The sequence below is a fragment of the Salmo salar genome, chromosome ssa27, assembly GCF_905237065.1.
Source record: "Salmo salar chromosome ssa27, Ssal_v3.1, whole genome shotgun sequence".
NCBI classification, from domain to species: domain Eukaryota; kingdom Metazoa; phylum Chordata; class Actinopteri; order Salmoniformes; family Salmonidae; genus Salmo; species Salmo salar.
Genome location: NC_059468.1, coordinates 32,649,942 through 32,677,500, shown reverse-complemented (window position 1 = coordinate 32,677,500; position 27,559 = coordinate 32,649,942). Strand labels below are relative to the sequence as shown.

At 42.8% G+C, this 27,559-nt stretch overlaps 1 protein-coding gene across 1 annotated transcript in view; it reads right to left on the bottom strand.

The window, feature by feature from the left end:
• The window catches only part of LOC106588976 (alpha-catulin), a 103,125-nt gene that overhangs the window by 10,406 nt on the left and 65,160 nt on the right, over positions 1–27,559 (bottom strand). The window contains exons 4-15 of the mRNA XM_014178571.2: positions 20,025–20,144; positions 13,157–13,246; positions 12,639–12,809; positions 11,704–11,904; positions 10,085–10,171; positions 9,336–9,494; positions 8,933–9,025; positions 7,442–7,607; positions 4,025–4,062; positions 3,850–3,900; positions 1,099–1,253; positions 492–540 (exon numbers count right to left, since the gene is read on the bottom strand). Coding sequence (XP_014034046.2) covers positions 492–540; positions 1,099–1,253; positions 3,850–3,900; positions 4,025–4,062; positions 7,442–7,607; positions 8,933–9,025; positions 9,336–9,494; positions 10,085–10,171; positions 11,704–11,904; positions 12,639–12,809; positions 13,157–13,246; positions 20,025–20,144 — 1,380 coding nt within the window. The remainder of the gene's footprint in view (positions 1–491; positions 541–1,098; positions 1,254–3,849; positions 3,901–4,024; positions 4,063–7,441; positions 7,608–8,932; positions 9,026–9,335; positions 9,495–10,084; positions 10,172–11,703; positions 11,905–12,638; positions 12,810–13,156; positions 13,247–20,024; positions 20,145–27,559) is intronic.

The following is a 27,559-nucleotide window of genomic DNA, read 5'->3' as shown; positions in this document are numbered from 1 at the left end:
TTGTAGTGTATGTGTCAAAGAAGACAGCTGCCCTTTTCCACCTCAGTGAATTAGCAGAGGTTATTATCGCTCAGTGGGAGAGAGAGAGGGAGCTCTACAGTGGAAGGTTAGGGTATCTCTGTGTGTGTGGCATTGTGAAGGCCCTGCTGATTGAACGACAGGTGGCCTCATCAGCACTTCTTCGGTCTCTCTTCCTCTCTCTTTCCCCTTTTCTCCTACAGCGAGTGCAGATCATCATCACATCTCTCCCCCTCTCTCTCTACATTAAGTACAGGGCCAGGGCACTCTGCTCCCTGACTCATCCTCTCCTTACCACAGACAAATTATTGTCTTGGGCCTTTTAATACTGTATTGATTCTGTCTTCTCCCTGGGACATGGTTGTGTTTAATGGCACCTGGGACAGATTCTATTAAAGCCCTGTATGAAGTAGAGGAGGATGAAGGACAGGAGACGGATGAGTGGAGTGGGGGAAGGGGCGGGTGTACTTTACCTCAGCCTGGTGGAAGAGATCCATGGTTGTCTTCAGTAGGCCCTCCCCCCTGCACAATCGATACAGCAAATGAATGAAAAACAGAACAGTGAATGAAATATTACCTGATGATAACAACTGATTAAGTATATTGACTATGAACATCATATCAACAAGATGCGTGATGGCCTCTGTGTTCTCTTCTTCTATATCCATACAGAGGTGGTCAATACCTGGCTGGTGGTCAATACCTGGCTGGTGGTCAATACCTGGCTGGTGGTCAATACCTGGCTGGTGCAAAGTATACTTAACATTTATACTTCAGGCTTGCTGAAGACACTTTTATAAAGATGTGTTTAATGTATGATTTCAAAGTATCTATATTTTTTCATTCTCCTTCCTCCTTTCATTGTTAGTACTTTTATTATTTTATGAAGGTAAGCACTTTGTTGCTTGTATTGAAAAGTGCTATACTGTATAAATAAAGTTATTATTATTATTGAGTGACAGTCTACTGATGGATAGATAAGCTACCTGGTGAAGACAGACATACAGCTGGTGTCTACCTGGCTAAGACAGACAGACACAGCTGGTGTCTACCTGGTGAAGACAGACAGCTGGTGTCTACCTGGTGAATAGGTACATGGAGTAGGCCATGCTGGACATGCTCTGGCCCTGGCGGACGATGTCCTGCTCCTGGTCCTCCCACTTCTCCACCTCCGTGTCCACGTCAGAGGTCAGCAGGCGCAGGTCTACACCCAGCTTGGCTATGGTGCTCTGCTCCTGGAGAGAGAGAGAAGATAGTGGGTCTGCCATTAGTTAAGGATGGTCTCTCATCCAAGTAAGACTACTAATCAAGCCCAAACCTGAGATTCCACCATTGGAAACCATTGGTTTCGGTAAGGTCAGTGCATGAGCAATAACTACATTCATTTTATCTACATTGCATTCATTATCATCATCATCAGCATTAGTGATTCATGATCATTCATAACCATATACAGTGCCTTCACACCCCTTCACTTTTTCTACATTTTGTTGGGTTACAAGGTAGGTTAAAAAAAATGAAATAGTATTTTTTTGTCAAAGATCTACACAAAATACTCTAATGACAAAGTGGAAGAAAAATTCTAACATTTGTCAATAATATATGAAAAATAAAACACTAATATATCTTTATGTAAGTATTCAACCCCCTGAGTCAATTAGTCACCTTCTCACAGCAGTGAGTCTTTCTGGGAGTCTTTCTGAGTCTCTAAGAGCTTTGCACATCTGGATTGTACTATATTTTTTATTCCTCAAGCTCTGTCAAGTTGGTTGTTGATCATTGCTAGACAGACATTTTGATGATAAACATTTCTAAAAACATAATTCCACTTTGACATTATGGGGTATCGTTTGTAGGCCAGTGACACAAAATATCAATTTAAACCATTTTACATTTAGGCTGTAACAAAACAAAATGTGGAAAATTCAAGGGATGTAAATACTTTCTTAAGTCACTATATTATCAGGTTAAACATAAAACTCATTGCCACTTGAGAAAGTCAACAATTCCACTCTTCACCTCTCTTAACCTGTTGGGGGTAGGGGGCAGTATTTACACGGCCGGATAAAAAACGTACCCGATTTAATCTGGTTATTACTACTGCCCAGAAACTAGAATATGCATATAATTATTGGCTTTGGATAGAAAACACCCTAAAGTTTCTAAAACTGTTTGAATGGTGTCTGTGAGTATAACAGAACTCATATGACAGGCAAAAACCTGACAAGATTCCTTACAGGAAGTGCCCTGTCTGACAATTCCTTGAGCTTCTTGTCTCTGTTTATTGAAGACTGAGGATCTTTGCTGTAACGTGACACTTCCTACGGCTCCCATAGGCTCTCAGAGCCCGGGAAAAAGCTGAATGATATCGAGGCAGCCCCAGGCTGAAACACATTTGCACTTTTGGCAAGTGGCCGATCAGAGGACAATGGGCTTAGGCGCGTGCACGAGTCGACCCCATGCTTTATTTTCTTTCGTCTTTTTACCTAAACGCAGATTCCCGGTCGGAATATTATCGCTTTTTTACGAGAAAAATTGCATAAAAATTGATTTTAAACAGCGGTTGACATGCTTCGAAGTACGGTAATGGAATATTTAGAATTTTTTGTCACGAAATGCGTCGTGCTCGTCACCCTTCTTTACCATTCGGATAGTGTCTTGAACGCACGAACAAAACGCCGCTATTTGGATATAACTATGGATTATTTTGAACCAAACCAACATTTGTTATTGAAGTAGAAGTCCTGGGAGTGCATTCTGACAAAGAACACCAAAAGGTAATAACATTTTTCTTATAGTAAATCGGACTTTGGTGAGTGCTAAACTTGCTGGGTGTCTAAATAGCTAGCCCTGTGATGCCGCGCTATCTACTGAGAATATTGCAAAATGTGCTTTCACCGAAAAGCTATTTTAAAATCGGACATATCGAGTGCATAGAGGAGTTCTGTATCTAAAATTCTTAAAATATTTGTTATGCTTTTTGTGAATGTTTATCGTGAGTAATTTAGTAAATTTTTTGTAAATTCACCGGAAGTTTGCTAGTTCTGAACGTCACATGCTAATGTAAAAAGCTGGTTTTTGATATAAATATGAACTTGATTGAACAAAACATGCATGTATTGTATAACATAATGTCCTAGGGTTGTCATCTGATGAAGATCATCAAAGGTTAGTGCTGCATTTAGCTGTCTTCTGGGTTTATGTGACATTATATGCTAGCTTGAAAAATGGGTGTCTGATTATTTCTGGCTGGGTACTCTGCTGACATAATCTAATGTTTTGCTTTCGTTGTAAAGCCTTTTTGAAATCGGACAGTGTGGTTAGATTAACGAGAGTCTTGTCTTTAAAATGGTGTAAAATAGTCATATGTTTGAGAAATTGAAGTAATAGCATTTCTAAGGTATTTGAATAACGCGCCACAGGATTCCACTGGCTGTTACGTAGGTGGGACGATTTCGTCCCGCCGACCCTAGAGAGTTAATAGACATCATCATGCACCATCAGCCATCAAACATTCCTAATTTCCAATTATTGATTATCATTTTGTGTATGCATGCCCATTCATGACGGAGTGAGACTCCTGCTAAAATATATCAGACCATGCAAGGTCCCTGCTATAATCGCCATTATTCCCCAATAGTGTGTTTGAACAGACATTCATTTCCTGCAGAATAAATGCCCCTGTCAGGATGAGGTAGTAGATGCAGCCCAAATGGCACTGTATTCCATATATAGTGCACTACTATTGACCAGGACTGTGGGGGGGATTGGGTGCCATTTGGGACATACCCTATGTGAGGTGTATTGTGTAATTGATGAGTCTAGTTATACCTCCGTATCTAGCTTAACAGCTTTCACCGTCTTCAGGTTGGCTGAATGTTTCTGGAGGGGAGAAAAAGTTTGCCAGGATGAGTGATATTAAAGCAGAAAGTGAGGGAAAATGATTTAAAACAGAATGACATAGGAAATATCCACCAATCATAGTATTGTTTATTCTGATACTCACCCCTGGTCTGGGAAGCGACAAGTAGGCTCTTTTATCACCTGTTATTAAATCAGAAAGAAAGAGTATTTTGAGTTTGGGATAATGAATGGGAGGCTATGCGTTCTCTGGAAAATAATGAACGACGTGGAAGGTGTGTTCCATGAAGAAGTGGAACTGACCTTCCACAGAGTTGCATTGTTTTCCAGAGAACGCATTGAGCCCTGAGTTGATTATCCCTTTTATACCATGGCTATAATTTAACACATTTCCCGATAGAAATATTTTCATTTGCCGGCATAAATGTTTTCAACATCCCCTGAAGTAGCTAACAAGTTTACTAGATAGCTACAGTAGTCGCCATGGTAACCAAACAAACTTGCTAGTTTAGCTAACCAAACCATCAGTCCTAGTTTGCCATTATGAAAAACGAATTCAACAATGCCAATATTTTCAATTAGACTTTTGCTTTCAAAAGCAGTTCATACCTAGAACATGTAAGAATGAACTATAGCCATTGAATTCTACGTTGCAGCTATACAATGCGTTATAGGAAAATAATGCACGCTCTAGAATGCCCTTCAAGCCAATCAGAAACAAGTATTCAACAATGCCATGGTTTAAGGTGAAATAATGGTCAGTTTGGTCACATAATTTCCCAGCAAAATGATTGTATGCCTTTTTAAAACACCCAACACTCCTTTTTTATACTTTATTTCAAAATGGTTTTCAGCCATTAATTCCAACAAATGAAATAATACTAAAAGGGAGGGATTCAGTTGATTATCCCCAACACATCCCCTATCATACTACAGTTGATTATCTAACACATCTTCTATCATACTACAGTTGATTATCTCTAACACATCTTCTATCATACTACAGTTGATTATCCCTAACACATCCCCTATCATACTACAGTTGATTATCTAACACGTCTTCTATCATACTACAGTTGATTATCCCCAACACATCTTCTATCATACTACAGTTGATTATCTCGAACACATCTATCATACTACAGTTGATTATCCCTAACACGTCTTCTATCATACTACAGTTGATTATCCCTAACACGTCTTCTATCATACTACAGTTGATTATCTCTAACACATCTTCTATCATACTACAGTTGATTATCCCCAACACATCTTCTATCATACTACAGTTGATTATCTCGAACACATCTATCATACTATAGTTGATTATCCCTAACACGTCTTCTATCATACTACAGTTGATTATCTCTAATACATCCTCTATCACACTACAGTTGATTATCCCCAACACATCTTCTATCATACTACAGTTGATTATCTTTAACAGATCTTCTTTCACACTACAGTTGATTATCTCTAACACATCTTCTATCATACTACAGTTGATTATCTCTAACACATCCTATATCATACTACAGTTGATTATCTAACACATCTTCTATCATACTACAGTTGATTATCTCTAACACATCTTCTATCATACTACAGTTGATTATCCCCGACACATCTTCTATCATACTACAGTTGATTATCCCCAACACATCTTCTATCATACTACAGTTGATTATCTCTAACACATCCTCTATCATACTTCAAATGGAGTGCAACCAATCAACTCAACAAAGTTCTTGTCTGTGGCTGAGATCTTTAAGTCCCGGTAAAGGCACAGTTCAGTAGAATTTACAGGGGGGGTCAGGGTGTGATAAACATCACTGATGTGTTTAACGGCTGATGAGGCGCTGCCGTAAAAGGAGTATTACTTCACATAAAAGTTTAACTGTCTACGTCGCTTCAGCACCAGCACAGCACAGCACCGCATCCTCCACACACACACTTCTCTATTTAATGGTTTTAGCAGGGGGACGTCGTCTCTCTCGTTGCATGTCATTTGGATCGTGGCCCATAAATACGAATACCGTGACACGCCACAAAGGTTACGGATTATAGGAATTACGCTGCAGAGATGGAGAGAGCGCTGAGAAACGGCTGGTATCACCCAATGTTGAGATACACGCGCATGCACACAGGCCTGTAACAGAACGGTTTGTGTCTGTGGCTCGGTGAGAGGTATCATGCTGATGGTGCTTTAATCGCTGCGTTGTGTCAAAGAATACAAACAACCATGGTTATAGAGATTGATCTGTCTATGAATAGGATCAATACATTTTAGACTACCACAGCTTAGAGAGAGACAGAGTGCAAACAACCATGGCTTGTAGTGAGTCTAACTGGCCATGAAAATGATAGAGATAAAGAGAATAGAGTGAGAGAATAGAGAGCAAGAGAATATAGAGAGTAGAATAGAGAGAGAAGAGAGAGCAAGAGAATATAGAGAGTAGAATAGAGAGAGAATAGAGATAAGAGAATATAGAGAATAGAATAGAGAGCGAGAGAAGAGAGCGAGATAGAGAGCAAGAGAATAGAGAGAATAGAGAGAATAGAATAGCAAGAGAGCGAGAGAGAGTGAGCAAGAGAATAGAGAGAGAGAGAGCGAGAGCAAGAGTACAAGAGAGCAAGAGAGAGCAAGAGAATAGAGAGAGAGAGAGAGCGAGAGCAAGAGAAGAGAGCAAGAGAGACGGAGAGTACAAACAATCATGGCTTGTAGTGAGACTAACTGCCCATGAAAATGATAGAGATAAAGAGAATAGAGCGAGAGAGAGAATAGAGAGCAAGAGAATAGAGCGAGAGAGAGGGCGCAAGAGAGAGAGCAAGAAGGTGGGGAGAAATCTGTGTGGTGACTAGTGATTACGGGTATTAATGTTATTTCAGTGTGGTGTCGATATAATAGTGGTGGAAGTCCATCAGATTTGACATAACTGAATGAATAATCCATTCCTTCACAGTCTTATTAACTTTTGCTATCAAAAACCATGAGGGACAAAAACAACATCCCCATGCCAGGGGTTGGTTGTATGGTACATCCCTTGTCTGAGTGAGATCCAATCCTGGTCTTACAGTTCTTCAATACCACTTCCCATTCTGGCCCTCATACCATCGTGGCCACCTAATCATCCCCAGTTTACAATTGGCTTATTCATCCCCCTCCTCTAACTATTCTCCAGGTCGTTGCTGTAAATGAGAATGTGTTCTTAGTTAACTTACCTGCTAAAATAAGGGTTAAATTAAAAAAAATAGAGACTGCCCCACCCAATTTCTCCAACACCCCCCTCCCACCAGGGGAGACCGTCCCAGTCCAACAACCCCCCAACCCCCCCCTCTCGTCCCACCAGGGGGACCGCCCCCCCCCCACCAACACCCCCCCCTCTCCTCCTACCAGGGGGACCGCCCCACCCCACCAACCCCCCCTCTCCTCCCAACAGGAGGCCTGTCCCAACCAAACTCCTCTCACCACTTATTCTCCCTCCCCTCTCCTACAACCGGGAGGCCCACCTTGGATGCCCATTACACACACACACACACACACACACACACACACACCTACCACTGGCAGGCACACCTTGGCGGCCCTCAAACACGTCATTGATCTCCCGGAGCAGCACGCCCATGTCACAGAGCTGGGACTCCCAGGCCTCACAGAACACATCCAGGTTCTCCTTGGCAATCTTACTGGATGGGTGCAGGGCCAGCGTCTGGGCTGCAGAGATGATCTGAGAGGATGGAGGAGGGAGGGAGCGAGAGGGAGGGAGAGATGGGGGAAGTAGCTATGTTTTAAAATTGTATTGGAGTGGTGAAGTGTTTCGATAAGGTGCACAGTACACACCTTAAGTGGAGCTATTATGGTGTTACTCACACCACTAGCTATCCAGACCAGCTGGTTCTGAGGGAAAACTAACAAAGGATCCAAGAAAATGATTAGACCGCCCCAACCCCACCCAATCTCTCCAACACCCCCATTACAGAATGGAATCAGGCCTCATTCTCATAGAATGTTGAACTACTCTATGAGCAGAGACACAGGATACAGGATAATTTCCTCTCAGTGTGGGGGCTGACTGTGTGAAATGGAACGAATCTTCAGCGAGCAGAGCAGGGGGCATGGAATCCGTTTTGTCTCACAGTTTTCTAATTATGTTTGGTCTTCCAGGCAGTTAGGACAGATGCTTCATTATCTGCTGCTGGGAGTGTAGTGGAAAATATGAAGACCCCGCCCACAGTAATGTCAGACCCTGCATGACCCAGCAGTAATGACTGAGCTAATAGGTTCATAGGTCAATCAATAAGGTCACAGAGGGGGATCCTCCGCCCAGGGAGGGATAATACTGATGTGTGTGTGTGTGTGTGTGTGTGTGTGTGTGTGTGTGTGTATGTCTTCCAATGGTAATAAAGAGACACCTGTGGGTAATTACCAATTAAATGCAACACGCTGGAGGTGATGCACTCTGACTTGTGTGCGTGTGGTTTTCTGAGTTATTTCTCCCCGTATCAGATGAAGTCATCTTAATGTCTGTTTCTGTAATAGTTGGCTGTGTTTAATGGATGGGGTGAAGCTATAGGGGACAAGATGGCAGAGGATGTGCTGACTAACCTTGATAATGGAGAAGTTGTACAGCTTAACAACATCAGGGTGGAGTTTCTAGCACAACATGTATTGTGTTACGTTACCTGTCACGAGGGTGGGTGGGTGCGTGTTTCCTGTCACGAGGGTGGGTGGGTGGGTGTTTCCTGTCACGAGGGTGGGTGGGTGGGTGTTTCCTGTCACGAGGTTGGGTGGGTGCGTGTTTCCTGTCACGAGGTTGGGTGGGTGCGTGTTTCCTGTCACGAGGTTGGGTGGGTGCGTGTTTCCTGTCACGGGGGTGGGTGCGTGTTTCCTGTCACGGGGGTGGGTGGGTGCGTGTTTCCTGTCACGGGGGTGGGTGGGTGCGTGTTTCCTGTCACGAGGGTGGGTGGGTGTCTGTGACCTGTCAGAGTGTCTGTGACCTGTCAGAGTGTCTGTGACCTGTCAGAGTGTCTGTGACCTGTCAGAGTGTGTTACCTGGGGGCCAGTGACGTGGAACGTCTCCTCAGCGTGTATACAGGTGATCTCCAGAGGCTCTGTCCCTGAGACGTGACACAGCAGACGACACGTCTGGAACAGAACAGACAACATCAGCGGCTAACATCAATATGACTGGATATGAGCAGCAGACAGATCAAGATATATTTTCCAGATATTCAACTGGAAAATAAATACAGGTCTCCAAAGCCAGTAGCTCATATCACAAGTACAATGTCCATACACCTCAGCCAGAGATGGATATGATGGAATTTTTTAGATTGAATAAAATAAACTTTATTGTGGTTTAATAAAATTGTATAAATTAAATTCAACAAGGTGATTTGATCAGGGAGATTCAACAGACTTAAGTTAACCTCCCCAGCCAGCGAGCCTCGCTCACCTCCACCAGCTGTTCCTTCTGCTCGCCGAGCGTGCGGGCGTACTCTGCCACGGCCTCCAGGTTTCCCTCGCCCCCTGAGGCCTTCAGGGCCCGCAGAGGCAGGTGTTCTGCATGCACCTTCAGCAGGTCCGCCGCCCGCCCCACCGCCACCTTATGGAGCTGGACGGTGGGAGAGGGGAAGAGGGGAGATGAAAATGGGTATACATGTTGTATATTTTGTACACCTGGCTGCACAATGGTAATAGGAAGAGAAAACAATAGTAAGACAGAAAGATGACTTTGATTACTTTCAGTTACTTTCCCCTTAGAAGTTACTTAGTTACTTTCCCCTTAGAAGAAGACAAAAAGGATCCATCAAACACATCTGGTGTGTCGTCATAGTGGTTTCTGACTTGTGGTCAGACTCGCTCAGGTGGGACAAACTTAAACTTGCTCTTTTTCAATGCTGAATTGAATGAGTAAACAGAACGGTGTCAATGTATTTTTTCACAAACATCCTTTCTGAATTTAAAAGTAATCCAAAAAGTAATACAGTTTTTCAAATGTATCTAAACTGATTACAACATTTTTGCTGGTAACATAACCGATTACAGTTACAGGTTTTTGAAATCAGATTACATGTAATCAGTTGCATCCCAACCCAGATGGAGAGTACAGAAAACTCCAGACAGATCTGATCTAGGACTGAACCACTTGGCATGCCAGACAGTGATGCATTCTAGTTAAGACCGCAGGGTTACAGGACTCACTTCTCTGCGGAGTTCGTGGACACTTTGGCAGGTCTTCAGTATAGACAGCTCCATCTCCTCCGTGGCCTCTTTAGCATTGAGAGACAGCTGGGATGAGAAAAATATTTAAATAAATAAGGGAGGGGAAAAAGATAAGAGTAGTCATCACATAAATCATGCACATGATGACTGGTGCCTGGGATGTGGCCTGTCTTAGCAGAAGAAGAATACAAGATTACACAGCCCTGCTCACGCCCTGTTGTGTGTGTGTGTGTGTGTGTGTGTGTGTGTGTGTGTGTGTGTGTGTGTGTGTGTGTGTGTGTGTGTGAGAAAGAAAAAAGGTAGTGAGTGTGACAGGAAGAGAAAGAAAGTGTGAGTGAGTGAAAGAGAGAGATCCCTTCTGCCTCACCAATATCCTGTAAAACATAAGAGTTTCAGACACACGTTCTAAGGGCAAGGAGACAGGTGGGAGGCACTGGCAGTCAGACAGGATTACAGCAATGTAAAAAAAACTGTCAAACAAGCAGAATTCACCTGGGCCCAGTTTTTCAAATGTGAATATCCGGATTTTGGCTATGGGATAGGATTAAATGCAAAGAAATAGAATGAATGAATAGAATGGATGAATCATTAACTTGAATGGGGACTCCCGTTGTATTTCTATGCATTTAATCCAACCCGATAGCTGAAATCCAGACAGATCACTTTTGAAAAACTGGGCCTCGATGATTTGTCTCTGACCCTCTCATCACCCTCTCTGTTTCTACTGAAATAAGTAGAGAAAAACACCTCATCTCACTGCTCTGTTTCTACTGAAATAAGTGGAGGAAAACGAATAGACCCTGAGATCTAGCTAGTGACACACGCTGTAGAAATGGGTCTCACTAGGGAGCCAATCATTCAATGTGCCGTAGCTCTGATTCCATTCAATTTGTCAATGGAACTGTGGCCTCTATTTTCACACATTTATACAAGCTTAACGATGGAAAAACACATTGTATGAAAGCCACACGCCATGGAGTCCAAAGAGACTCCTTTCAGTGAGGTGTCGAGAGAACGAGACGGGGAGAACAATCTGTTCTATGTAATCAATGGAGTCAAGTGAATGGCCATTCATACGAGGAGGCTGACTTCAGGGCCGTATCCACAAAGCATCTCAGAGTAAGAGTCCTGATCTAGGATCTGCCCATATAATCATATTCATTCTGATCTAAAAGGCAAAACTGATCCTAGATCAGCACTCCTATTCTGAGATGCTTTGATGTGCCCAGGACTGGTTTAAGACCTATAAAGAATGGAGGAAAATAGCACTGTATAGCCGTATGGGAGAGGGTAGTGTGAAAAAGCTGGATATTATATTGTTCTCCTTCACATTATCTATAAACCTAGCAACAGTACACAAGGTCATGTAGCTAAGCAACAGAAAGGAAGTGAAGGAGTGTGTGTGTCTGTGGGCATCTACACGCGTGAGTGCAATGTGCATATTCATGTATGCTAAATCATGACCTACTGTAGCCGTGCTCTTAATCATGTAGACGTACATATATACATGTGTGAGTACATGTAAGCACGCGAGTGTGTGTGTGTACACATGTACAAGTATTTACATGTGTGTGTATGCCCAGTTTATGCCAACATACCGCCTCCCTCCAGGCTACGATGAGCTGGTCAGTGTCCTGGCGGGCGAGCTGGCACAGCTGCAGGATGCCCTCTCGGTGCTCGTGGCTGGTGTAGGCCGAGTCAGTGAAGTCCTCCGTCCTCTCCACCACCGCCTCCAGCTGGTCAGACAGAGCCTGGTGGGGCAGTGAGTACAGACCCTCACGCAGACCTTCCACGTTGGACTGGGATCACAGACAGAGACACAGTAATGAATACAACAATTATTTGTCATGCCAATAAAGCATTTCAATTGAATTGACACAGAGTGACAGAGAATAACATTCAAAAGCTATATGACAAGCTACTGGTATTTCAGGTTGACTACGGATAATTGACTTATTGTAAAGAACTGGCGCAGAACACCTGGCGTGCTTCATGTTTGAATGTCCATGCCTGTTGTCTGTGCCAAATAATGTTTGTGCTATGTTTGGTGCGGTTACCATGTTGTGCTGCCATGTTGTGTTGCTACCATGTTGTTGTCATGTGGTGTTGCTACCATGCTGTGTTGTCATGTGTTGCTGCCATGCTATGTTGTTGTCTTAGGTCTCTCTTTATGTAGTGGTGTGTTGTCTCTTGTCGTGATGTGTGTTTTGTCCTATATTTACATTTTTAATCCCAGCCACCGTCGCCGCAGGAGGCCTTTTTCCTTTTGCTAGGCCGTCATTGTAAATAAGAATTTATTCTTAACTTACTTGCCTAGTTAAAGGTTAAATACAAATGTAATAAATATCTTGTGGATAGACTACGTAAACATAAATGGTACCCAAATTACGCTAGATTGTAGTTCTGGGCTAACCTAGATTAGTCCAGGTCTAAACCATCATACTGTAGTTACTATATTACAATGCAAAGTGGAGAAAAAAACAGAAAAAAAACCATATGGAATCCATAAGGAAGTCCTCTCCTGTCGTCCCACCTTGAAGTCCTTGATGCCGGTGTAAATGCTGAGGGGAAGGACCTTGGTCTCCCCGCAGGGCCGGGCGTCCGTCACGATCTCCATGACCTGCTCCAGGGCGAATCGCATGCGGTGGAACACGGCGTCTTTGTTGATACGCGCCGACTCGCAGTCCGGGTGTCTGAGACACGTCTACAGGGAGAGAGACATGGTTTTACAACTGAGGCTGCATTTACACAGGCAGCCCAATTCTGATCTTTTTACCAATCATATCAGCTCTTTTGCTAATAATTGGGAAAAATATCAGAATTAGTCTGCTTCTGTGGCAGTCCATGTTCGGAATCAATTGTGGTAATACAGTCTCTATGCCTCATATCTACTAAACACAAAAACAATGTTTTAAATGGGAAGTTAGGCTGGTTTGAAGCAAAAAATTATGGAAATTCACAAGCACCAGAAGGACAAATTTTACCCATTCAGTAGCAAGTTTTTCCAGTCCACAGGTTTAATCTACTACATTAGCAGCAGTATGTACACACCTTGGACGCAGTGAGCAGCATCATGGTGCATTTCTCCAGCACTGCTCTGGCTGCAGCCATCCGGGCCTTCTTATTCTCATCCTTCAGGTCCTAATGGACAGAGACCAACACTGGACAGTTACAGAAGCAGTCTCAGCTGGTTCCCAAACTTCTCTGATTTGTGAGTGTGGGCCAGTTGTAAGACATCAAATAGACAGAACCATTTTAAGCCACAACTCAGTCTTGCCAAGAAGAACTGGCTTTGACCTACCAGGGATCTGGACCAGAGCCATGAATGAAGAATAAAATGAATGCATGGCTCTGGTCTGGACTAGTGGACCAATTAATGCAAGGGGCCAGTCATTCAAAAAAAGCATCCCCCACACTTTAAACGCACACAGAGCATAGCCGTACGATGTGGAAGAACCGTCAGAGTTCTCGAGCTAAGTTTAGTTAAGGTTTAGTTCTCCGGCCATCAGAGTTATTACTCATAGATTAACCTGGTGAAGCACGACTCAATGCAGTAGATATCTCAGTAACATCCACTGACTCGCTCATCTCCGTGTTTCAAAGACGAAGCATTTAGTGTGTGTTCCAAGAGGAGGTGGAATCAACATCTCTCCAGGCACAGAGCCATGGATTTCAAAGGAGATGTGATGTGTTATTATGCAGAACAACAATATAAACGTAACATGTAAAGTGTTGGTCCCATGTTTCATGAGCTGAAACAAAAAGATCCCTGAAATTTTCCATACGCACAAGAAGCTTATTTATCATTCATATTAGTGAGCATTTCTCCTTTGTCATTATAATCCATCCACCTGACAGGTTTGGCATATTCAGAAGCTGATTAAACAGCATGATCAGTACACAGGTGCACCTTGTGCTGGGGACAATAAAAGGCCACTCTAAAATGTGCAGTTTTGTCACAACACAATGCAACCGATGTCTCACGTTTTGACGATGACTGCAAGAATGTCCACCAGAGCTGTTGCCAGAGAATTGAATGTTCACTTCTCTACCATAAGCAGACCTAAAACTTTGTTTTAGAGAATTTGGCAGTACATTCAACCAGCCTGACCACCTGTAACCAGGCCAGCCCAGAACTGCCACATCTGTCTTCTTCACCTGCGGGATAGTCAGACCAGCTAACCGGACAACTGATGAAACTGTAGATTTGCACAACCGAAGAATTTCTGCACAAACTGTAAAAAACGTCTCAGGAAAGATCATCTGTGTGCTCGTCGTCCTCACCAGGGTCTTGACCAGACTGCAGTTCAGCATCGTAATTGACTTCAGTGGGCAAATTCTCACCTTCAATGGCCACCAGCATGCTGGAGAAGTGTGCTCTTTACAGATGAATCCCGTTTTCAACTGTACCGGGCAGATTGGAGACAGCGTGTACGGCGTCATGTGGGTGAGCGGTTTGCTGATGTCAACGTTGTGAACAGTGTGCCCCATGGTGGTGGTGGGGCTATGGTATGGGCAGGCATAGATACCGGTACCGAGTCAATGTGCGGGGGGACAGGTTAGTCGACATAATTTGTACATGTAGGTGGGGGGGGGGGGGGGGGCAATGCAAATAGTCTGGGTGGCCACTTGATTAATTGTCTTATGGCTTGGGGGTAGAAGCTTGTTACGGAGCCTTTTAGACCTAGACTTGGTGCTCCAGTATCACTTGCCGTTGAGCGAGAGGTCTCTGACCTCCTCCCCATAGGCTGTCTCATCGTTGTCGGTGATCAGCCCTACCACTGTTGTGTCGTCAGCAAACTTAATGGTGGTGTTGAAGTTGTGCTTAGCCACGCAGTCGTGGGTGAAAGGGAGTACAGGAGGGGACTAAGCACACACCCCTGAGGGGCCCCCGTGTTGAGGATCAGCGTTGCCCCACCCGCCTCACCCTAATAATTTGGTCTATTTACCCCTCTTTATTCCGCCTACCGTTCTGGCTTGGTGGTGCACATGTAGCCTATAACCTGTTTTAGATAAATGTAATCATCGAATATTGTAAGAGCACTCATTGTCTGCTTATATGCCCCATTTATTTATCCTACATTTCTGACTTGGCGTACTGGGAGAACACTAAGAACGGCCCATGTTCTGAATTCTGTCGCTGTACATTTCAAAAGTGCTAAACAAAGTTATATTGACTACGTCCATCTTAGCTCACTCATTGTCTTAATCGAAATTACGGATTGCCTCTTATCCGGTCATCTTTCCCTTATGCCATAGTTTGTTCATCTCAATTGTCAGTAGAAACCACATTTGTTTAAGCAAGTCAGCCATGTGTTTTTTTAAAAGGCAGTAAATGAGGCTGAATTAACTGTTTCGCTGCCAAATAAGGCTCCGCTGATAGCCAGGTATAGCAGTGGTAAGATGTTGGGAAAGCTTTATGTAGGCCCTAACAGTTTGTGGCCACCATTTGTCACCGTTATAGTGCAATTAATGTATTGTTTAGTGTTGTGGCTTTGCTGGCAAGCATCCCACCTTTTTATTTTTTTGCCCCACCAAGATTTACATGCTAAAATCGCCACTGCTCACCAGACATGTCACCACCCACTGAGCATGTTTTGGATGCGTACGACAGCGTGTTTCAGTTTCCGCCAATATCCGGAAACTTCGCACAGCCATTGAAGAGGGGTGGGACACAATACAAAAGGAAGTTATAACTTTATGGCATCATTATTTCTTGAAAACATGTACATACAGTCATGGCCTACATTTTTTTGAATGACACAAATATTAATTTTCACCAAGTCTGCTGCCTCAGTTTGTATGATGGCAATTTGCATATACTCCAGAATGTTATGAAGAGTGATCAGATGAATTGCAAAGTCCCCCTTTGCCATGCAAATGAACTGAATCCCAAAAAAAACATTTCCACTGCATTTCAGCCCTGCCACAAAAGGGCCAGCTGACATTATGTCAGTGATTCTCTCGTTAACACAGGTGTGAGTGTTGACGAGGACAAGGCTGGAGATCACTCTGTCATGCTGATTGAGTTTGAATAACAAACTGGAAGCTTCAAAAGGAGGGTGGTGCTTGGAATCATTGTTCTTTCTCTGTCAACCATGGTTACCTGCAAGGAAACACAGGCAAGGATATTGCTGCCAGTAAGATCACACCTAAATCAACCATTTATCGGATCATCAAGAACTTCAAGAAGAGCGGTTCAATTGTTGTGAAGAAGGCTTCAGGGCACCCAAGAAAGTCCAGCAAGCACCAGGACCGTCTCCTAAAGTTGATTCAGCTGCGGGATCGGGGCATCACCAGTACAGAGCTTGCTCAGGAATGGCAGCAGGCAGGTGAGTGCATCTGCACGCACAGTTAGGCGAAGACTTTTGGAGGATGGCCTGCTGTCAAGAAAGGCAGCAAAGAAGCCACTTCTCTCCAGGAAAAACATCAGGGACAGACTGATATTCTGAAAAAGGTACAGGGATTGGACTGCTGAGGACTGGGGTAAAGTCATTTTATCTGATGAATCCCATTTGCGATTGTTTGGGGCATCCGGAAAAAAGCTTGTCCGGAGAAGACAAGGTGAGCGCTACCATCAGTCCTGTGTCATGCCAACAGTAAAGCATCCTGAGACCATTCATGTGTGGGGTTGCTTCTCAGCCAAGGGAGTGGGCTCACTCACAATTTTGCCTAAGAACACAGCCATGAATAAAGAATGGTAGCAACACATCCTCCGAGAACAACTTCTCCCAACCATCCAGGAACAGTTTGGTGACGAACAATGCCTTTTCCAGCATGATGGAGCACCTTGCCATAAGGCAAAAGTGATAACTAAGTGGCTCGGGGAACAAAACATCGATATTTTGGGTCCATGGCCAGGAAACTCCCCAGATCTTAATCCCATTGAGAACTTGTGGTCAATCCTCAAGAGGCAGGTGGACAAACAAAAACCCACAAATTCTGACAAACTCCAAGCATTGATTATGCAAGAATGGGCTGCCATCAGTCAGGATGTGGCCCAGAAGTTAATTGACAGCATGCCAGGGCAGATTGCAGAGGTCTTGAAAAAGAAGGGTCAACACTGCAAATATTGACTCTTTGCATCAACTTCATGTAATTGTCAATAAAAGCCTTTGAAACTTATGAAATGCTTGTAATTATATTTCAGTATTCCATAGTAACATCTGACAAAAATATCTAAAGACACTGAAGCAGCAAACTATGTGAAAATTAATATTTGTGTCATTCTCAAAACTTTTGGCCACGACTGTACAAAGATATATGTACAGTACGATGTTTTTACAACTTAATTTGGTCACTAGAGGGTTTGTTTGACACTCAACAGCTGATCAACACTCAACACTGATCAACTCTATGCGAAGGACATGTGTGGTGCTGCATGAGTCAAATGGTGGTCACACCAGACAATGACTGGTTTTCTGATTCATTCCCCTAATATTCTTTAAGGTATCTGTGACCAACAGATGCATATCTTTATTTCCAGTCATGTGAAATCCATAGATTAAGGCCTAATGAATTTACTTATATGAACTGTAACTCAGTAAAATCTATGAAATTGCTGCATGTTGTGTTTTATATTTTTGTTCAGTATATATTCCCCTGCTCTTTACTCGGTTAGTCTCAGTAGATTTCTAGACGGAGACGAAGACGTGGTATGTTTGTTAAACAAAAAGAGGGGAAGCTGAATATTTCCATCTCTATATCACAACGATTCACTTTTCATCAGCTAGCTAGCCAGTCCAGTCTGTAGCCAGAATGACAACCTATTCCCTGTGTAGTGCACACCTTTTGACCTTATGGGCCCTGGTCAAAAGTAGTGCACTACATATGGAATAGGGTGCCACTTTGAACACATACATAGAGACTGTGTATGACTCAAGCAGGATTAGCAGACGCTGGCACTACAGGGAACACCAGAGTTATAACTTTCTGGCATCATTATTTCTTGAAAACGTATGATACAAAGATGTATGTACAGTATGATGTTTTTACAACTTAATTTGGTCTCTAGAGGGTTTGTTTGAGGCACATTTTGTTTTGATGATGTAATCACTCCTTTGAGATGTGAGTCAGATTTGACCTACGCATCGGTGCTGCCGTCTGTCTAAACACACCTACACTATCCCTGCTGGTGCAGAGGCCCTGGAGTGTGTGTATATGCACGTGTGTGAGGGCAGCAGGGGCTCGTCATACATACCCTGCTATCTGTGTCATCTCGTAGTCTGAGTGGATGTGGAGCCAACACAGCTCACGGCACTGTACGGTTCTCTCTCCCACACGCACAGACACTCACTTGATTCATTAAGACAGGAGACTCTTTTTACAAGCTGGAAAGCCCATGGCTTTTAGATCTTTATAGTCTCTCTCTCTCTCTCAATTCAATTCAAGGGGCTTTACTGGCATGGGAAACATATGTTTACATTGCCAAAGCAAGTGAAATGTGATAAATAAAAGTGAAATAAACAATAAAAGTGAACAGTAAATATTACACTCACACAAGTTCCAAAAGAATAAAGACATTTCAAAATGTCATGTCTATGTACAGTGTTGTAACGATGTGCAAATAGTTCAAGTACAAAAGGGAAAATAAATCGACATGAATATATATATATATATATATATATATATATATATATATATATATATATATATATATATATATATATATATATATATATATATATATATATATATATATACATACAATGGTGTTTGTTCTTCACTGGTTGCCTTTTTCTTGTGGTAACAGGTCATACATCTGGCTGCGTTGATGCCACACTGTGGTATAGATATGGGAGTTTATTAAAATTTGATTTGTTTTTGAGTTCTTTGTGGGTCTGTGTGATCTGAGGGAAATGTGTCTCTCTAATATGGTCATACATTTGGCAGGTGGTTAGTTTCCACCTCATTTTGTGGGCAGTGTGCACATAGGCTGTCATCTCTCTAGAGCCAGGTCTGCCTACGGCAGCCTCTCTAAATAGCAAGGCTATGCTCACTGAGTGTACATAGTCAAAGCTTTCCTCCATTTTGGGTCAGTCACAGTGGTCAGGTGTTCTGTCACTGTGTACTCTCTGTTTAGGGCCAAATAGCATTCTAGTTTGCGCTGTTTTTGTGTTAATTATTTCTGATGTGTCAAGTAATTATCTTTTTGTTTTCTCATGATTTGGTTGGGTCTAATTGTGTTGCTGTCCTGGGGCATGTTTGATGTTTTTTAACAATGCGCCAGGACGAGCTTGCTTAGGGGACTCTTCTCCAGGTTCATCTCTCTGTAGGTGATGGCTTTGTTATGGAAGGTTTGAGAATTGCTTCCTTTTAAGTGGTTGTAGAATTTAATGGCTCATTTCTGGATTTTGATCATTAGCGGGTATTGGGCATAATTCTGCTCTGCATGCATTATTTGGTGTTTTACATTGTACACGGAGGATATTTTGCTGAATTTTGCATGCAGTCTCAATTTGGTGTTTGTCCCATTTTGTGAATTCTTGGTTGGTGAGCGGACACGAGACCTCACAACCATAAAGGGCAATGGGTTCTATAACTGATTCAAGTATTTTTATCCAGATCCTAATTGGTATGTCAAAGGTTATGTTCCTTTTGATGGCACAGAAGGCCCCTGGAATTTGTATTTGAAGTCCAGGCAACTGGACCTATTTTTGGAACACCATTATTTTTGTCTTACTGAGATTTACTGTCAGGACCCAGGTCTGACAGAATCTGTGCAGAAGATCTAGGTGCTGCTGTAGGCCCTCCATGGTTAGGGACAGAAGCAAACAATACACATTTGACTTCAGATTCTAGTAGGGTGAGGCCGGGTGCTGCAGACTGTTCTAGTGCTCTCGCTCTCTAACAGTGTGAGAGCTGGAGGGGAAAGAAGAGTGGCTTGACCAATACCCTTTCAGAGAGCAACTGTACTCACATTCTGTCTGTCACCGGTCAGGTGGGCGAACTCCACCATCTGGTTCCCAAACTGGCTGAAGATCTGGACAAACTCCTGGAAGGTGCTCACTCTCTCCAGCTGCTCCAAGGTTACTAGCACCTGGGAAGATCAAGAACACTATTACAGTAACTACAGCTGGGAAGATCAGGAACACTATTACAGTAACTACAGCTGGGAAGATCAAGAACACTATTACAGTAACTACAGCTGGGAAGATCAGGAACACTATTACAGTAACTACAGCTGGGAAGATCAGGAACACTATTACAGTAACTACAGCTGGGAAGATCAGGAACACTATTACAGTAACTACAGCTGGGAAAATCAAGAACACTATTACAGTAACTACAGCTGGCGATCAGACACACTATTACAGTAACTAGATGGGAAGATCAGGAACACTATTACAGTAACTACAGCTGGGACGATCAGAAACACTATTACAGTAACTACAGCTGGGAAGATCAGGAACACTATTACAGTAACTACAGCTGGGAAAATCAAGAACACTATTACAGTAACTACAGCTGGGACGATCAGAAACACTATTACAGTAACTAGATGGGAAGATCAGGAACACTATTACAGTAACTACCACTGACTCCCACACATTACACATAACAACTCTGACTTAAACATCAAATATTATACACAGAATTCAAAGATGGCAACAGCTTTCTCCCCGAACCAGGTCTTGAGAGATGGACTAAAGGTGCTGTGAGAGAGGATGCTACATTGATGTGTGTGTCAATGGGGTTCTAGATACAGAACAAGGCAGCAAAGCAAATTGTTATGCAGACTCAATGTGGGCCTCGTCATACAAGTGATGGCCATCACATTCACTTTCCACGCTTTCAAGCCAAAGTGTTCAGTAGACCAGCTTGTCATGACTGACTGACTTTAACAACATAGAGGACCTGTCTGTAGAAACAGGAAAAGGTCATTGTGACAGAAAGTGGAATTGTGTCCCATTCGTCTGGTGAACGGGGTGAGAGATGAAGCGAGGGACAGGAAGGAGGATTGATGGTCATGCCTCCATGTCTCAAGAGTTATCACTATGGGCCTGAGGCTGGGTGGCACTTGAGATGCCAATCAAATCACAGTGATTTACCCCAATCACCTTTACTGTTCACACTGGAACACACAATGTGGGGTAAGGGGTGACCTGCGATTTCTCTGCAAAAGGGACGGAGTAAATGTTGCGGAAATCCCGGGGTGGACGGGGACGACGACCCCCCCATCCTGGGAAAAATATGATTTGTCCCTCCCAATATATCACTGAAACATAACTATGTAATTTAAATAATATTAATAATACGCAATGAAAGCAATTGTGCTGATTATAGACACTTAATAGCGCGTTTTTAAGTTTCAAAAGATTGCGCCCCCCCCCACCCGCCCTTTGCCTCACAATGGTTTGATCCACTGCCAGTTCCTTAGCTTGCTACGTAACTGCCGTGAGGTTCATCCAGTCAATCGCGCACACACACACTAGCTGAATATGCAGAGCTAGCGCGCAGATATTAACTATTAAGCTAGCTAGTACCTATTCCATTTATGTGGCGTTGTCAAAGATGGAATCAGCATGCAGATGATGTAAGTTAGTGCTTCAAAGTCCCTGTGATAAGGTTAGCGATAAACTGAAGTCCAAACTGAACAGAACTACACTCTCATCTACCATTGTCTTAAATATATTTAATGGTCTCGTTGCAAAAGCTAAATTGTCGCAAAGGGAACTTTTATTTATTTAATTTCACCTTTATTTAACCCGGGTAGCAAAGATTATAGCAAACACCACTGAAACTGAATTGGTGCTCTCTAGCTTTGCAAATTCAGCTATTGTTGGAAGCCAGCCAATATGAAACAAACTATTAAATTACAAAAGGTTGCAGCATATGTTGTGTAAATGGTGAACTCATACAGCTGTCAACTCGTCATTTTAATCCGTTTCACATTTGCTAGCTACCTTTTAGATCGAAGCCCATATAGAATGATTGAAGATGATAGAAGCCCATCTCCTACTGTAAATAACCTACACACTGTGTGTGTAGCCAGCCAGGTAGAAAAATGGCAGAAAAATAAAAGACGGACATGAGAGTATTTTTCAATACACCAAAACGCATAGTAAGAACCCTAGTAGCCTAATATCTCAAAGACTAGTTGATAAAATGTTAATTAGAAAGAAATGAAATTCTAATGGAAATGTTTCACAATGATGTCATTAGGCAGAGCAGGCAACAGATGGCACATAGACAGCAGAGTTGGGGACAGATATGCAGGGACAGACTGGCAGAGACAGGGAGTCTCAGGTAAGTTTGTTGAGTCTTTGTTTGGCAACATTATGAAAGGTTCTCAATTTTTTTGACTTGTAAAATAGGAACATAATTGGAAAATGCCATGGATACCCCCACTCTCAACTTAAAAACTGGTGACTGAACTAAGATTTGTTAAAGGCAATGGTATTGCTGTTGTGATTAGTTGTGTAGTTTTGGGTACCGGTAGTTAGGAGTACGGCAAACACCTTATGTCTTTGGTTCCTCAATATACATTTACCATATTACAATGTAGGCTATGTGTTACAGCACTACTTTTGGTGTCCCCCTCAGGAATTGCTCTTGAGAAAATTTCATGTAATTGTCCCCTCCAAAGTGGATATCAGATTTTCGCCCCTGCGTGTGTTACTTAATGACATATGATTTTTATATTGTCATACCGGCCTCTCATTTGCGGTATTACCGGGTTAGTACACACGGGGACGCCAAAAAACCAACAACAAAAAAACATTGGGCATCTTGTTACAAGAATGCTAACAAAATTAGCACAAGTAATAGCGAATTTCTATGGAGGCTGCTAGCTAAATATGCAAACAGGGCAAACTGATTGCCCAGTATAGCATCCATGACTCCTATCATTGATTGGCCAGTCTATTTTGTTGAAATGTTTTTTAATTTTTTTTATCTGAAATGACTAGGTGATTTGGTGGTTCTATTCCCGTTGTAATTTTGAGATGCTACTCGATGAGAAACGTCAGCTTCAACTGAGAACTTTTTTTTTTTTAGCATAGCACATAGGTAGGAGCTACTGTGCCATTTTTGGTGAGTCTGGACATTTACAAGCGAGTGTGAACGACAGACATTGTGCAAATTAACAACGTTTTGACGCATGCTTGTCTGCTCTGAAGCGGCATGTGCAAACGCTGTGCGTCTGGAGTCACTAGGGCAACGGGCCTGCCTGCTCTGCTCCGAGAAGATGGGAGAGGAGAAAAATACAAGGAAATCAAAATATAGCAGTGGCAGCTGTACAGATAACTCATCCAAAGGGCGTCGACTTCTTAAACACGGTACAAAGCTTACATAATATTATGCCCCGTCACCTTATTAGTTCAGTAACTTACTTAGGGGTCGCGTTAAAGCATCATTCATTTTATGCAGGAAAAACATAATACACGTAATGAATCTCATGCTGCGTTTTGTAAACGCATATCTAAAATGCATCTTATTGTAATTTCTGCTTGGCATCATACTAACTTTGTGCTTCAGTTGCACAATTCACGAACAGGCATTCTATCAGCTGTTACTTTTTTCCGTGTGTAGCCACCCCACCAGCCAGCCTACTTTTCTCCGGTAAAATTCCAGATGAACTGTAAGCAAAACATTAGGAAATGTAGCTGGCTACATTCTTTCCATGATAAATAGAAATATGATGGCCATGCACTGTTTTTGCAACAACAACAAAAACTAATAGCGTTCCACTTCTGTTCATGAAAATTAAGCTATTTAGTGTTGCACTAATGTATTTTCTGTGAAGGAAGATTATAGTTGTACGCAGGGCCGGCCCTCCCATTGGGCAAGATTCATCCGTCGCCTATGGCGGCATTTCGACAGTTGGCTGCCGCACTCCGGTGCCCCTGATTGGCTACCACACCGCCCGCTGCAGCCCAGCCACCAGCTCATAGCGTTGCTGCAGTTCCCGCCCCAACCCATTCCCGCTTCTCTTGAAGTCCACTCCCACTGTTCTTTGTAGCTATGGTGATGTGTGTTTTTATGAGTTTATCCAATTGAGAAATATTAATAAAAATGAATGATTGTGTGTGACTAAGACAATTAGTGATTAAGGCAATTGCCTAACCTAGCATGTTAACGTTAGCTAGCTACTACTTGTGGATATCATTTTAGCTAAAATTAATCTAGAGATTTGAAACAATTTGCTACCATGTCTAAGACTCAAAAACTATCAGGAAGTGAATTTTTTTTTTAAACAATGAGAAAAGAGGCACAATCTATAAACCAAAGAAATCCGCTGGTGAAAATGTATCAGTGTGCAGCAATGTCCATCAGCCGGTGTGGAGAATGACAAGCCTACGAGGACGGGCCATTTATTTGCCGAGAACGACGAGCCCCCGTTCGCTGATTCTAGCAGCGAAAAGGGCAAACCGGAGGAGTCCGAGCCATTCACTTCCACTGATGACGACAGCTCTCTGGCTGGACAAGAACAGGTGGGTCGCACCAGGCCTAGCCACACCTCCAAACAATGCCGGCGAAGACCCTACTATCTTGGACCCAGACTTGTCTCTCCCCGTCCCCGATGAGTGGTGGTGCTGTTGCTAAATCCGACTCCCAGACAAAAAAACATAAAGAGATCCCAGTGAGTGGCCAAAATATATGAATGGACCTTTACAGGATATGTTGGTGCAGGCTGGGCCACATCAGGATAAGGAGGGGAATTTCCCAAGAGATGTTTTCGGTGGCCTACTACAATAGGAGGATGGCGAACGGGGAGAGACCCTCTATCACTCTGTTGAAGAAAAAAAAAAAACACCTGCTCCCACTTTCTTCTACTGTGCTATTTACTAACAAACACGTGACTGGATAAACTGTTATGGGGAATTATAGGGAACAAAAATATAAAAGCGAAAATGTCAACGATTTGACTGAGTTACAGTTCATATAAGGAAATCAGTTAATTAAAATAAATTCATTAGCCCCTAATCTATGGATTTTACGACTGGGCAGGGGCGCACCCAGGCCCACCCACTGGGGCGCTAGGCCCAGCCAAATCAGAATGGGTTTTTCCCCACAAAAGTGCTTTATTACAGATAGAAATACTCCTCAGTTTCATCAGCTGTCCGGGTAGCTGGTCTCAGACGATCCCGCAGGTGAAGAAGCTGGATGTGGAGGTCCTGGGCTGGCATGGTTACATGTGGTCTGTTGTCAGGCTGGTTGGACGTACTGCCAAATTCTCTAAAACGATGTTGGAGGCGGCTAGAGAAATTAACATTACATTCTATGGCAACAGCTCTGGTGGACATTACTGCAGTCAGCATGCCAATTGCACGCTCCCTCAAAACGTGAGAGTTCTGTGGCATTGTGTTGGGTAACAAAACTGCACTTTTTAGAGCGGCCTTTTATTGTCCTCAGGACAAGGTGCACCTGTGAATTATCGTGGTGTTCACAATCAGTTTCTTGATATGCCACACCTGTCAGGTGGATGGATTATCTTGGCAAAGGAAATGTGTGTGCCCAAAATTTGAGAGAAATAAGCTTCTTGTGCGTACAGAACATTTCTGGCATCTTTTATTTCAGCTCATGAAACATGGGACCAATACGTTACATGTTGCGTTTATATTTGAATAACCATCCTGTGGCTATTTCCTAATAACCCGGTATACGGTATACCGTCTTAGCCAAATACAGTGCCTTGCAAAATAATTCATCCCCCTTGGTGTTTTTCCTATTTTGTTGCATTACAACCTGTAATTTAAATTGATTTTTATTTGGATTTCATGTAATGGACATACACAAAATAGTCCAAATTGGTGAAGTGAAATTTTTTAAATAACCTGTTTAAAAAAATATATATAAAGTTGTATCATGCATATGTATTCACCCCCTTTGCTATGAAGCCCCTAAATAAGAACTGGTGCAACTAATTACCTTCAGAAGTCACATAATTAGTTAAATAAAGTCCACCTGTGTGCAATCTAAGTGTCACATGATTTCAGTATATTTACACCTGTTCTGAAAGGCCCCAGAGTCTGCAACACCACTAAGCAAGGGCCACCCACCACCAAGCAAGCAGCACCATGAAGACCAAGGAGCTCTCCAAACAGGTCAGGGACAAAGTTGTGGAGAAGTACAGATCAGGGTTGGGTTATAAAAAAATATCAGAAACTTTGAACATCCCACAGAGAACCATTAAATCCATTACTAAAAAATGCAAAGAATATGGCACCACAACAAACCTGCCAAGAGAAGGCCGCCAACCAAAACTCACGGACCAGGCAAGGAGGGCATTAATCAGAGGCAACAAAGAGACCAAAGATAACCCTGAAGGAGCTGCAAAGCTCCACAGCGGAGATTGGAGTATCTGTCCATAGAACCACTTTAAGCCGTACACTCCACAGAGCTGGGCTTTACGGAAGAGTGGCCAGAAAAAAGCCATTGCTTAAAGAAAGAAATTAGCAAACACATTTTGTGTTCACCAAAAGGCATGTGGGAGACTCCCCAAACATATGGAAGAAGGTACTCTGGTTAGATGAGACTAAAATTGAGCTTTTTGGCCATCAAGGAAAACGCTATGTCTGGCGCAAACCCAACACCTCTCATCACCCTGAGAACACCATCCCCACAGTGAAGCATGGTGGTGGCAGCATCATGCTGTGGGGATGTTTTTCCTCGGTAGGGACTGGGAAACTGGTCAGAATTGAAGGAATGATGGATGGCGCTAAATACAGGGAAATTCTTGAGGGAAACCTGTTTCAGTCTTCCAGAGATTTGAGACTGGGACGGAGGTTCACCTTCCAGCAGGACAATGACCCTAAGCATACTGCTAAAGCAACACTCGAGTGGTTTAAAGTAAAACGTTTAAATGTCTTGGAATGGCCTAGTCAAAGCCCAGACCTCAATCCAATTGAAAATCTGTGGTATGACTTAAAACCCATCCAACTTGAAGGAGCTGGAGCAGTTTTGCCTTGAAGAATGGGCAAAAATACCAGTGGCTAGATGTGCCAAGCTTATAGAGACATACCCCAAGAGACTTGCAGCTGTAATTGCTGCAAAAGGTGGCTCTACAAAGTATTGACTTTGGGGGGGGGGAGTGAATAGTTACGTGCGCTCAAGTTTTCAGTTTTTTTCTTATTATTTCTTGCATCTTCAAAGTGGTAGGCATGTTGTGTAAATCAAAAATGGTACAAACCCCCAAGAAATCTATTTTAATTCCAGGTCGTAAGGCAACAAAACACAAAAAATGCCAAGGGGGGTGAATACTTTCGCAAGCCACTGTGCATACGTTGATAATATGCTACCAGGAATCTCTGTATTGCATTTAGATACAACTTGGTTTGACCTGACACATGAATCACCCAACAAAGATGCATGGTTTGACCTGACATGCATCACCCAACAAAGATACATGGTTTGACCTTTATTTTTATTTTTTTATTTCACCTTTATTTAACCAGGTAGGCTAGTTGAGAACAAGTTCTCATTTACAACTGCGACCTGGCCAAGATAAAG